Source organism: Lupinus angustifolius, chromosome LG17 (assembly GCF_001865875.1).
Source record: "Lupinus angustifolius cultivar Tanjil chromosome LG17, LupAngTanjil_v1.0, whole genome shotgun sequence".
NCBI lineage: Eukaryota > Viridiplantae > Streptophyta > Magnoliopsida > Fabales > Fabaceae > Lupinus > Lupinus angustifolius.
In genome coordinates, this window is record NC_032025.1 from 13,569,609 (window position 1) to 13,582,925 (window position 13,317).

Below are 13,317 nucleotides of genomic sequence, written 5' to 3' on the forward strand. Positions count from 1 at the left end.
CCACAAGATATGCACTTATCTTAGGTAAGATCAAGTTAGTTCCACAAAGGATCGACATTAATCAATAGAAGATTTATCTTAAACACCAAAAAACCTAATCATGATACAACACCTCACAAGTTATAAATACCAACATATAGAAACAATCTTTCTAACCCTTCTTTCACACATGCACACACCTAGCACTATTCTTCATCTTCTCATATAGTAAGTGAGACATCACCATCAACCACATCCTTATATATTTTTCTTAAGAAATTTATTCCAACCCTTATACTCTCATAATTTTTCTATACCCCAACTAACACCTTATATTAATTTCTAGTTTATTTTGAAAATAGAGTACTAAATACAATCGATTCTCATCCCAATATAACCGCTCATGCAACAGAAATCAATGTTGGCTAAACCATTAACAAAAGTTGTGAGCACTTCTTCTACTCACTACAAACCTTTCAATACTCTTTTTCACATCTTTCTTTTTATCTTCCACTCACTCTCACTTATAAATTTGTCTTCATTTGAATTTGAATTTGCATTTGCATTTTAAAAAGGTGTTCTGAGCCTCTGAATCCAGTTTGTTTGGAAACGACGTTGTATTCTGATCTGTTTCTCAAATTCACCCCAGAACCTTGCAATTCGGACCAACAAAAATTAGGGTAACGTTGCTGACTGAAACTCATGATCGTTAACAGTTACAAAGGGAAAGGGAATTTCTTTGCATTCAGTTTTCTATATACAGATGATAACCCTAGAAGTCTAGAACGTCCGAAAGTTTCTTCCTTTTGAATTTGGGAGAATTGGTTATTTAAACTAAGATAAGGATAATTAATTCTAACCCACAATAGGTTAAAGTGCAACATGGTGCTATTTAGCTTTGCCGCGAATAGGGTTCAAGCAAGGGTTGGACCAACTATGTGGGTCTAATTAGGTGGCCCTATTTGCATACGCAAAAGGCCGAGTCCATGACTTGAACCACTTGAACCAGTGACTTCTGGATTGAGATATTATTATCCGGTTGAGATATTATTTTGATATCATTCTGATTTGATTGTGTTGTATTTTTTTTATCCTCCATAGTTTCCTCTTTAGTTTATTCCAATCCCTAAAATTTAGGGATTGATTCTGTTATGCATTTCTAAACCTTTAAATATTGTACAAAGTAGTCATGTAATACAAAAAATATTCATTATTATTCACATATTCAATACCAGGAACCCTAGCATTTGAACTCATTTGGCTTCAAGGAGGCTGGCCTAGTATTGTATCATAGTCGGGTGTTCAAGGTGACACCAAAGTTTGACTCAGACCGTATGTCGGTTGTCTCTGAGTGCTGTCATCAAAGGAGCTTTCACCTGTCTGTTCGCGCGCCAAGGCTCACCCTCCAATAGTAAGTAATAATAGCATTGAAAGAAAAGAAGAAGGGAGACTTCCATTATGAATATTGCTAGTGATTTTTATATATTCTGTAAATGATTAATTAAATGAGTACTTAACAATGTTCCAAGAGTGGATAATTTCACATTATACTCAAATGCAATATTCAATTATTGATTTTGGATGTGTGTATTGACTTGAATTTGGATTGCAGTTGACCTTCATGTAGATGTAATTTGCATATGTTCAGATTTTTCATAGTCTAAATTTCTTGCATTTTTTGAATGAGAAGTCTTTGTTGCAATGTATATCTACGATGCCCTTGTTTTTTTGTTGCTAGCATAATCTGATGAATCTTCCAATTTATCGTGTTTATTTTCTAAGGTCTTGTGTTTATTGGTCCCAAGAGGGGTGAGCCTTGTTACAACAGTACTCTAATCTTAGTGATCAAGAGTACTCTAATCTTAGTGATCAAGAGTACTAAGAGATCACACGTTCAAATCTTTGAAATAGCCTATCCACTTGTTGGACAAAGTTGCTTACATCTACTCTCCCTATAACCCACTAGGTAGGGGTGAGCATGGGCTGAGTTTGACCAGGCAAGGCTTATCCCTTACCTGACATTAAATGTTGATAGGGTCATTTTTTTTTGAACTCGGATCCGACCCTAGACCTGAAGCTAACCGGACACCAAATATCAACTAGGACAACCTTTCAACCCGAATCTGATCCTATTAAATATAATGCATACATTTTTTTAGATAAAGTATTCTCATTATTTTACTTAGTATTATGGATGTGTAATTTGACATATGGAATGATGTATGTATATATACCATTAGTCATCTATATATAGAAAATTAGAGAATCAATGATACTTTAGTGAGCGACCATGAGACGAGTCTCGATCGGATAATGTTTGTTCCCTACCCGGCCCTAAATATTGTCTGGTTCTATTTTTTGAACCCGAACCCAATGCTAGACCCGATTTGGGCCCAATCATGATCGGACCAAACCGGGTGAGTGGATAGGGCTGGGTCCTGCTCACCCCTACTACTAGGTGGGAGCCTCATGCACGAGCCACCCTTTTTGTTAATTCCCCCTATTTCCCTGAGCGGTTGTTGTAGCATAAAAGTTATAGGAATGAACATGTGCTGGTGGCTCAACAACCTGATAGACTTTGGGGTGGTGCTATTTGCACCCTTCCCCTCGACACAGCCACATGTTTTTGGAAGTGTACTAAAATAGCTTCCCGAAACATGTTTAGGAAATTGTTAGGAATTGGAACACTTCCAAAAAAATGTTTGCGGAAGTGTGTGGGTGAAAAAATAAATGGTTCTTTCCTCATGTAATTAAGACATGGTTTTTCCTTTGCAGAGAACAAAAGAGTGCAGACTCAATAGATGGTAAAGCTGAATTCAGAAACATCACAAAAAATGGTTGCATCATTAAGTAATGGTCATTCTGAGGAAAAATTTGGGAAGCCACTGATGGAAAATGGGGATTGCAATTTTCTTGTTCTGCCTGAATATAAGCGGCGAAAAGTTTCAGTAATTCGTGATTTCCCAGAAGGATGTGGCCTGTTTGGTTCAAAGATCCATCCTAAACCCATTTTCCAAACATCCGACCTTAGTTTAATGAAGGAAGATCCGGTAGTCTCATCTCATATGCATGCACCACCTCCTTTGGCAAACAATGAGCCTGCTAATGAGCAGTTGGTGGGCATGGAAGCAGCTTTAGAAGATACAGAGTTGACAAGAACTCCGAAAGCTGTAAAGTGTAGTTCCATCAGTATGTCGAATTTGCCTCCTACAGTGGACGAGGTGGCATTTTTTGGTGGTTCAAAATTCTTATTATCTGATTGCAATATGTCTTGGTCCAGTTCTTGTTTGAAGAAGGCTGTAACTACAAGGTCTTTTCCTCGAAGAAAAGTTTCAGCTGTCAGAGACTTTCCTCCGTTGTGTGGAAAAAATGCTTCACATCTCAGGTTTGACAGTGAATGTCTAAATGGAATCTCTTCTTTGGAGAACAAGAGTAATGGTCTACAGAACATGGTTGTAGATGACAAGTCATTGGAAAAGGTAACAGCAACTGATGCAAAGGAAGTAATGGGCATAGTTCAAGCTGAAAATCAAGGGGATGATGCTACAACGAATGTGAAGACACTTGTTGTCTTTGAACCTTCTTCTACGATGCAATTGCCACCGGAAAGTGTAAGAGAAAGGTGCATTACAATTTTTGAAGAAGGGAATCATCACCAGGTTGAAATAAATTCCAAGGCAGAGGATATAGATGGAAATGGAGATGCTGTTCAGTTTGAGGGAACATCAGGGAAAGAGATTATAGTTCCCCCTGAATGCCAAAGTCATGAGACAAAGCCTTCAGAAATGCCTAATTGTCGGCATGAGCCAAAAGGAGGTTTTGATGGTTTGCAGGTTCATCACATGGTTGAAATAAATTCCAAAGCAGAAGATATAGATGGAAATGGAGATGCTGTACAGTTTGAGGGAACATCGGGGAAAGAGATTATAGTTCCCCCTGAATTCCAAAGTCATGAGACAAAGCCTTCAGAAATGCCTAATTGTTGTCATGAGCCAAAAGGAGGTTTTGATGGATTGCAGGTTGTACCTACCAAGACATTAGTGCTGGGCCTGGTGGCTGAATCTAAATATCCTTGGAGGCATGGTAAAGATTCCTCCAAATTGGATTTGATTGATGGTACAAATCAAAGCAAGCGAAAGAAAGTTGGTCTTTTTGCACAGCATGACATGTCAAAAGCTGATATGAGAAAAGAGTCACCAAATCATGCTGGGAAGAAGCCTTTACAAAAGAAAAAGCAAAATGCTGCTTCTGAAGGTTCAGGTCAATTGGTAATCTGGGAAAATAACAATTCTCATTATTCTAGTGAAGAAATTGGAGAATTTCGGGTCAACGAGAAATCACACGGTTCAAGTGTACAAGTTCCTTCTATTAGTCATCATAACAATGACTCAAATGTGACCCGCAATAAAGTGAGGGAAACATTGCGCTATTTCCATGCTGTTTATAGAAAGCTTTTGCATGAAGATGAATCAAGGATAAAAAGGCAAACAGATGGTCCTAGAATTTTTCATACACACGCAGCTAAGATCCTTAAAGAGCAACGGAAATATATTAACACAGGCAAACAGATCTTGGGATCTGTCCCTGGAGTTGAAGTTGGTGACGAATTTCAGTTCAGGTTGGAGCTTAATATTGTTGGCCTTCATCGGCAGGTTCAGGGTGGCATAGATTATGTGAATCACGATGGTAAGATCCTTGCCACAAGTGTTGTTGCGTCAGGGGGGCATGCTGATGAGTTAGATAATCCGCATGTCTTGATATATACAGGACAGGGTGGCAATTTGGTGAACTCTGATAAAGAACCTGAAGATCAGAAGCTTACGCGAGGCAATCTTGCTTTAAAGAACAGCAGCGAGGAAAAGAATCCTGTCAGGGTGATTCGTGGCTCTGAATCAACAGATGGAAAGCTAAGGAGATATGTTTATGATGGACAATATGTAGTTGACAGATATTGGCAAGATATGGGGCCACATGGTAAGCTGATTTTTAGGTTTCTGCTGCATAGAATCCCAGGTCAGCCAGAGCTTGCGTGGAAGGAAGTCGAAAAATCTAAAAAAATGAAGTTAAGAGAGGGTCTACGTATTAATGATATTTCTCATGGGAAAGAGCGAATTCCGATATGTGCTGTGAACACCATAGATAATGAAAAGCCCCCTCCATTTAAATACATAACTAGCATGATATATCCTAATTGGTGCAATCCTATTCCTCCGGAAGGATGTGACTGTATTGATGGATGCTCCGACAAAGAGAAATGTTCTTGTGCAGCGAAAAATGGCGGAGATATCCCATTCAATCACAATGGAGCTATTGTAGAAGCAAAGTCTTTAGTCTATGAGTGTGGACCTTCTTGCAAGTGCACTTCATGCTACAATAGAGTCAGCCAACGGGGCATAAAGCTTCAGCTTGAAATTTTTAAAACCGAGAAAAGAGGGTGGGGAGTGAGATCTATAAACTTCATCCCTTCAGGAACTTTTATTTGTGAATACACAGGAGAGCTTCTTGAAGAGAAAGATGTTGAACAAAGAACTGGCACTGATGAGTATCTTTTTGATATTGGGAATAACTACAACAATCATACTTCTTCGGATGAGCCTTTGACTGTTATACAGGATACACAGTCAATTTCTTGCGAAGTTGTGGAGGGCAACAGCTTCACCATTGATGCAGCCGAGTATGGTAATCTTGGGAGATTCATCAACCATAGTTGCTCTCCTAATCTCTATGCTCAAAATGTCCTTTATGATCACGACGACAAGAGGATTCCTCACATAATGCTCTTTGCTGCTGACAACATTCCTCCCTTTCAAGAGCTAACCTATGATTACAATTACAAGATAGATCAAGTCTTTGATTCTGATGGAAAAATAAAAAGGAAGAATTGCTACTGTGGTTCTGTGGAGTGCACTGGTAGGATGTATTAAGACTTGACAAAGATTGTGGTTGTTGCTTATGGTGACTACTCTAATTGTAATAATGCAGATATAATGAAAAACATATTATTCATATGGAAAAGGAAAATGTTTTTAATAGAGTAATGCAATATGAAGATTCATCTATTGGTGCAAGCTGTTCAGACCTTTTCTCTCTCTTAGATTCTGTTTTTTCATCTTCTTTTATTGTTTAGAGTGGAATTTTTTACCTTTCATATTGTACTATCTACCATAACTCGTCTTACTATGCTTATTTTATTCCTTGGATTATGCCAACCATGTCCATAGATTTACAGCAGTTTGTATACACCTAGTTCAGGAAGAGCCTTTTATCCTTTCAAAGGAGAATGAAGGCATGCATTGTTTTGGAGGTGTACACACATAATCAAATGAGTGTAATATATATGAAGGATGGTTTAAAGATTTATATATAGTTAGTGCATTATTCACCTTTCATTTGTATTATTTTTATTTTAGAGTCAATGCTGATTAAAATTGAATGATAGATGATGTAGTGATAGTATGAAACACTTTTATACTATCGGTGTATACGCATAATATGGTTAATCACCAATATAAAGAAGAGTAAATTTATTTTATTCATGTTCCATGTAGTGTCAGATGGAAAGTACATGAATCCCCATTATTTTAGTAACATATTTAGAGTAACACTATTGAGCACACACTAGGGCCTATCTATTTCTAATTTGTTATTGGGATCTCAATAGTGTTTTTGTTCATCCATTTAAGTGAGCTGAATCTCAGTGTCATAAGCAGAGCCAGCTTTCCAATCACTAGGGATAGCATTCTTGGACTGCACCCAGTAAACACCTTCATTGCCACTCACTTGGAACCTTAACTTGATTTCACCACTTGGTGGGTTAGCAGTGTCAAATACTGCACCATAGGCCCTGCGTAGTGGTCTCCATTCTTTGCACTCTTCCTGAACCATTCACAACATTGCAAAATGGGTTAAAAAAGAACATCCAGAAAATTGGTGGAATACTCCTGCAATATTTTATATAGGAAGCCCCACAACTCTAACTTATGATTATAGCTAGAAATTTCATTCCATTAAGTCGCTATAAACTAATGTAGCTTAATGATAGCGATTCAATGAAAATAAATGTAGTTGACAACATGATATTTCAATCTAATAATTCAGTTATATTGAGAATCATTTCTTCCACATGCAAACCAAACCAATTTTACATTTGGTTACACATTAATAAAATATTTATACATGATTATCTAGGTCCAAAATTGGTATAAAAAACAACACACACAGCATCACTTTTTTGAGATATACCTGCCATATCTCAGCAGAAGTTACATCATATGTTCCATCTACATAGAGAATGAGGATTGCCAAGTAGGAGGGGTTGTTGCTGTGTTCATGGACCTTATACATTATGTTATAGCCATTATATTTGCATGGGACCCTTTTGTATTCAATATCCACTATACCATATTTGAACAGCACTTCAGATGCAACTGCATTATGTCCCAACCTTGAGTAACCACGTGGGCTCATTATGAAATCTGTTCTGTCTCCTTCACCATAGTCTGTTACCACCACATATGCTCCATTTTCATCACAGTATTCTGGTATTTTGCACCTAACCTGAATCACCATCATTTATGTTTATGAGTGAAATTACTTGGCAAAGTTTTTATGATATAAAACTGTTTTAAACTGTAATACATTTTATCCTAATTAATTAAGAAAATACTTAATTATTAAAATTTTAATTTAAATACAATTTTTCAATGATGAACAAATTTTCTTGTACAATATCATTAATTATTAATCATAGATGCACAGTGTAATATGAATTTTTTGGTACTACCAAGAGTATTTTTTACTATTTGGGTAAGGAACTAATCTCTCTCGGGATGTGTGGATGTCCCTCCCAACAAGTGTCGTTTCTAGGAATCGAATCTTATATTTTGATAATCTTGAAGATCTAGCGGAACCTCACGTTACTAGACAAACACCTTGTTAGTAGTGTAATAGGAATTTAAATTGTTGTAATAGCCACCCTATTCAAAATTTACTTTTATTTTTTTGTATAATCAAGGGTATCTATCTCTCACTCTATGAATAAGTAACTCATCTCTTTCAAAGTGCGTGCTTACCCTCACAACAAGTGTCACTTTGAGAATTGAATATTTGATGTTTGGCCAAATACAATATTTGAGGATATATTGAGGTATTATATCACTAGACTAATGCTTAGTACTTAAACATCTATTCTGATTTAATCTAAGGATGAATATATTTTTATTTACTCACTTTTAAAACAAATCAACTTTAGATGATTTTCTATTGAAGGTGTAAAAAACTTCTTTGTCTATATCAGTTAGTGGTGTACTTATTTGATTGAGGTTGACTTTATAATTTTCTAATAAATAATTTTCCTTTTTAGGTTATTTAATGATTTTATCATTGTTCTTACAAAAATAATGGAAAGAAAATTTTACCTGATAACATGCACCACAGCCACTTCCATTCCTCCATAGTCTAGACACTCCTGCTACACTGCCATCATTGATTGTCTTTCCATATTCACCAAACCCACAAGCTCCTCCTACAATATTTATCAATTGATCAATCATATTATATATTATGTGATTCTGCAAAACTAGTATAATGTAACAGTGCAAATTTTATTTCTAGAAAGTATCTTAAAGGAGGATCATGCATAATCAAAAGTAAATGAGAAAATAGTATTAGCTCAGTCATAAATAGCTGCATTAAACTTTTAATTCAAGTCCATAAACTAACATATACATTAGTGAAACATGCAAATACCCAAAATAGGTAAATATCCTAGTTCTTAAACTTTAAATGAAAGGGAAATGATAGTAGTATGCTGTCATCAACACACTGTTTATTATTGGGTAGATTTCACTATAAGCCATTATCTATTTGATGTGTCAAATAAAATTCATTTTATAGTGTATTAAATAATATGTTATTATCGAGTTTGTATTATCTTCAATACTAGAGAGACAGGTACATTACAAACAACATGAAAATAAAATTGATATGACACTTTTATCTTTTAGATATAATGATATGACTCTTAAACGTAAATGTAAAAATTACAACTTGTCTCTCTGTTATTGTAGAAAATTGTTTTATGATATTATCATAACTACAAAATTGCTTGGTAGAAGCAAACATGACATGGTTATAGCTAGGTAGTAGAGGAGATTGACATACTTGGGTTCCCATAGCAATCAGGGCTACCATAATATGTTGCTCTGGACTCAGTAAAATAGTCCTCAGAGTTTATGCATAGTGCATGTAAGAGTAGTGTGACACAAACAAGGCCAATTTGATGCTTAAAACTAAGTTTCATGGCTAAATGACAAGTTCTCAAGTGCAAAGAGGAGAGAAATGCAGCAATTATAAACCAAATATATGAAGCAACAATAACTACTAATGGGAGAAGGCTTTGTGAGACAGGAAGCAAATAAATGGAGTCATATTTATAGGTCTAAATATATGAGGTGGTACTTCACTTTTTCTCCCACTTGGGGACTATATCAATGCAAAAGGATTGGAATAATGATGTGTAAATTTAGACCCTAGTACCATTGACCCATAAGGGATATGTTGTTAGTAAAATATCACAACCAAGTTTTAAATTGTACATAGATGAACGATTATGTTATATTTATCATAATTGTACATAATTTAAATAAATATGGTTAATATATTGTCGCAATTGCAATTGCAATCACAATACAATTTGGAAGATAATAAAAAGTATAATGTCAGATCATGGACTGTAATTTTAAACTTTGATACTAACTTTATTATATTGTAACAGTTTTGTGTGAAGATCCATGCACTTGCAGCTCAACTCAAGGTTCAGAATCCTGATAGAAACTTTATCAGAAAAAAATACTGATAAATTCTCTTTTTTACATCTAACATTTTTTTGGTATTACTAAGTTTATATTTCATCTTATGGTTAAGGAATTAATCCTTTTTGGGGTGTGTGGCTACCCCTCCTAATAAATATCGTTCTTAAAAACCAAACTTTTAACTTTTTGATCATCCTATAAATCCAATGGGATATTATAAACGCATTGTTAACTTAATATTTTCCGGTTCTATGAACTCTTTTACTTATTTTGAATAGTAAATTCTAATGCTAAAGATACTTCAACACAAGTTTCAAAGACTATTTTGTATTTGAGTGAAGATCCTCTCAAATATAACTTCAATTTTTTCATCCATTTTCTAACTTCCTAGTTTTTACTCGATGTGAGAGTGTGCATGCTTCCTCACTATTATTCTATTAGTTTGACCTGGGTAAACTTTATATTTAATAAACTTTGTGTTATACATAAAATCTGGGAGTGGATATTACTATCCAAAATTTTCATATGAACTTAGATAGGGACTCATAAATTTTGGCATGGCCTTAATTAGTTATCTGTAGCTTTTGTGTTTATATTTCTTGTTACATGACTATGCATGTCCTATAAAAGAATTTATTACTCATAAAATCTTGACCCCATTGTATTAAAAATATATTGTTATTGTGGTATGTGCAAACTTAGGATAAACATTCTTAAATGGTAAGAAGGATGAGAGTGACATCCACTTCGTGTGAGCTTATCTATCTTAAATTTGTGGGGGTACAATAAAAATCCTAGTAAGTCTATAGTATGCTGTTCTGGTTGAAATATGAGATAGAGTTTCAATTTTTTATTAGAAATGGAAAAGACAAAAAATAAATATGAAAATAAATAAATAAACTATGTAGTTTTTATGTTTATCTTATTGAGAATGTGGTTTAATGCTAGTTTTGATGGATCAGAACCAATAACAAATGGAAGGAAACTTGTCAACCGGACACCATATCCCACTATTTTATTTAGATGAAACTTCAAGTTGTAAGATAGTTAATAAGTGAGTCTATATTAAAAAATAATTTTAGTAAGTATAACTATATACATTAGTATATGATTATTTTTTTATATGACTTAATTTTAATTAATATACATAATTAATCTATTAAATTTTAGTATTTTAATATAAAAATAAAGAACATATTCAAACATAAAAAAATAACTTTTAATAATATGAATCAAACTTTAATCTTACTAGGTAAGGTCTACATGAATCAAATAATAGTGTAGTATTCTATAAAAAAATAATGTTAATTTAAAAATATTTATATTTATAATTTTCCTAATTATTTTATTTATTACTTTTATTTAAGAGTCAATAATAATAAAAAATAATGACATATGATATTGCGATAGTGTAAAACTTTTACACTATCCGCACATATATCTTTTTCTCATTCAAATAATTTAATTAATATTATAATATAAATAATTTTAATTAATATTATAATATAAATTAAATGAAGTAAATATTATTATGTCTCAAAAGTCTAAACAACTAGACTTGATTATTAATAGTATTGAAGATTATACTACACCCACTTAAATATGCAGCAGCCACGGTTGGTTGTAACTTGTAACGCACCCACAAATTCACTCATTGATAAGCACAACTATGAACTCGACAAATTGCAATTGAATTGAATTTTATGTCAAATGGAATCATAACAAAATTGTATAGAAATTAGTAAAAAGTGATTATATAATAAATAATGATAATGCTAAGACCAGGCCCTTTCATTATTTGTGCCTGCCGCCAAGTTATAACGAGTTTATGCTTGACATGTAGAAGGAGAATGATCACCATGCCATTCTAGATTGTCACTACTACTTATTGCCACAAATTAAGAAATAGACACATGTTTCTCAAAAGGTATTCCTTATAAACATCTAATCTATTTTGTATGTGACTATATTACATCATCTACCATTCATATTTAATTATTATTAACAATTAAATATAAGTAATACAAATATAATATATTAATTGTTTACAAATCTACTAGTAGTTATATAGATAAAGAACTTGCAATAGTACTTAATGCTATATTTTCTACTGCTAACTTACACATGTATTTTACGAGGATCTTAATTTTTTTAAACATCACCCGAAAAATAAACTCATTAATTGGTATACTTTAAAATACATTAAAATTTTAAAAAAGTGTTTGACCTAGGTTACACTAGTTTTTAAGAAGGAGAGAGAGTGTAAATTGATTCACATTCATGATTAAAGACACTAATTTAATATATAAAGGGTTGATACATATAAATATAACACAAGGTAACATAAAATATAATATTTGTGTTGATAGCATATAATTAAATACATCACACAAAAAAACGTATAATTAAATATAAATTAATTTAATTTAAGGTTATGTACTTGTGTAATGGTGTAAACATTGGTCAATTTTTTTAAAAACTACATCTATAGTAAAATATAAAATAATAATAAAGTGTACAAAAGTTGGTTTCCTTTATTTATAGCTTTTAGTGGCTCAACATTAGTCTAATAATAGTAAAAAGCGTTTTGTTGTGTAGGGTACTTGAATACAAGGGCAAGTGTAAGTTACCCATAGGAAAGGAAATATCAAATCCTTAATATAATTGAAATCCATTGCATAGTAGGTGCTTCTTATTCCAAACCGTCCATTTGGTGGCTCTTTCCTTAGTACAACAAGCTTCCTCCATGAGAGAGATGAAGATGTAATTGCTGATAACAGTAAGAGGGTAGTGCTGTTACTTTGAAGTTGAAAGCTACTACAATCATTGTATTTGCAAATGCATAGTTTTATAGGATATATACTCAAATTATTAACTTTATACAAACTTCATTGGAAAATTTAGGGCTAGTATGAGAGGGGTTGAGATTGGTAAAACTTGTTCCTTATTCGTTTTTAAACTTTATTGATACTAATATTGCATATGATAACCTTGAGAAATGGGGAGGGTTTCCATATATTAGAATTCATTTGAGGTACAATGTAACAAGCTGACACGTGGCCGTGCTGAGTCACCAAAATTAGTTACACAAAATAGGGAAAAGATGTTGAGGAGAGGGAGTAGGGCCAGGGCAGCTAACACTACGCTTGGGAAATATGTGGTGCGGTAATAAATAGTGAAATGTGGGGGTGAGGAAAGATATGAAAAGTAATGATGAATCTCTTCCCTTTGTAATTCCTTTTTCTGTTTCTTTGTTACGATCTTTCCTTTTCTTTAATTCTGCTCACATCATACTCATTGTCATCAAGCTTTTACTATATTCAAATACAAATCTCAGTCTGATTGTTATTTTATTATTATTTCCTGGAGTTTCCCTTACATAGCATTCATTACATTGGTGATTTCAGCATTGCCACGTGTCAGCTATGTTACATTGCCTTCCCCTTCGGAACGAATCTTGTTCTCAAGATTAAAGTGTGGTTAGGTAGTTCTGATTTCATCGACATCTTCCCAAGTGGCCATTGAC

General features: G+C 33.7%; 2 protein-coding genes across 3 annotated transcripts; one reads left to right on the top strand and one right to left on the bottom strand.

The window, feature by feature from the left end:
* LOC109331825 (histone-lysine N-methyltransferase, H3 lysine-9 specific SUVH6-like) lies at nucleotides 218–6,254 on the top strand. 2 transcript variants are annotated; one of them, XM_019566565.1, is made up of 4 exons: nucleotides 220–659; nucleotides 1,215–1,390; nucleotides 2,755–3,795; nucleotides 3,982–6,254. In XM_019566565.1, the coding sequence occupies exons 3-4, from the start codon at nucleotides 2,781–2,783 to the stop codon at nucleotides 5,901–5,903; spliced, it is 2,937 nt and encodes a 978-aa protein (XP_019422110.1). In that variant the 5' UTR covers nucleotides 220–659; nucleotides 1,215–1,390; nucleotides 2,755–2,780; the 3' UTR covers nucleotides 5,904–6,254. The 2 variants fall into 2 exon arrangements, with proteins under 2 accessions (XP_019422109.1, XP_019422110.1); XM_019566564.1 differs by having other exon boundaries at nucleotides 218–659; nucleotides 2,755–6,254.
* Nucleotides 6,503–9,395, bottom strand: LOC109331010 (expansin-like B1). Its single transcript, XM_019565291.1, has 4 exons — nucleotides 9,142–9,395; nucleotides 8,397–8,503; nucleotides 7,222–7,536; nucleotides 6,503–6,855 (listed from the first exon to the last, which is right to left on the bottom strand). The coding sequence occupies exons 1-4, from the start codon at nucleotides 9,278–9,280 to the stop codon at nucleotides 6,658–6,660; spliced, it is 759 nt and encodes a 252-aa protein (XP_019420836.1). The 5' UTR covers nucleotides 9,281–9,395; the 3' UTR covers nucleotides 6,503–6,657.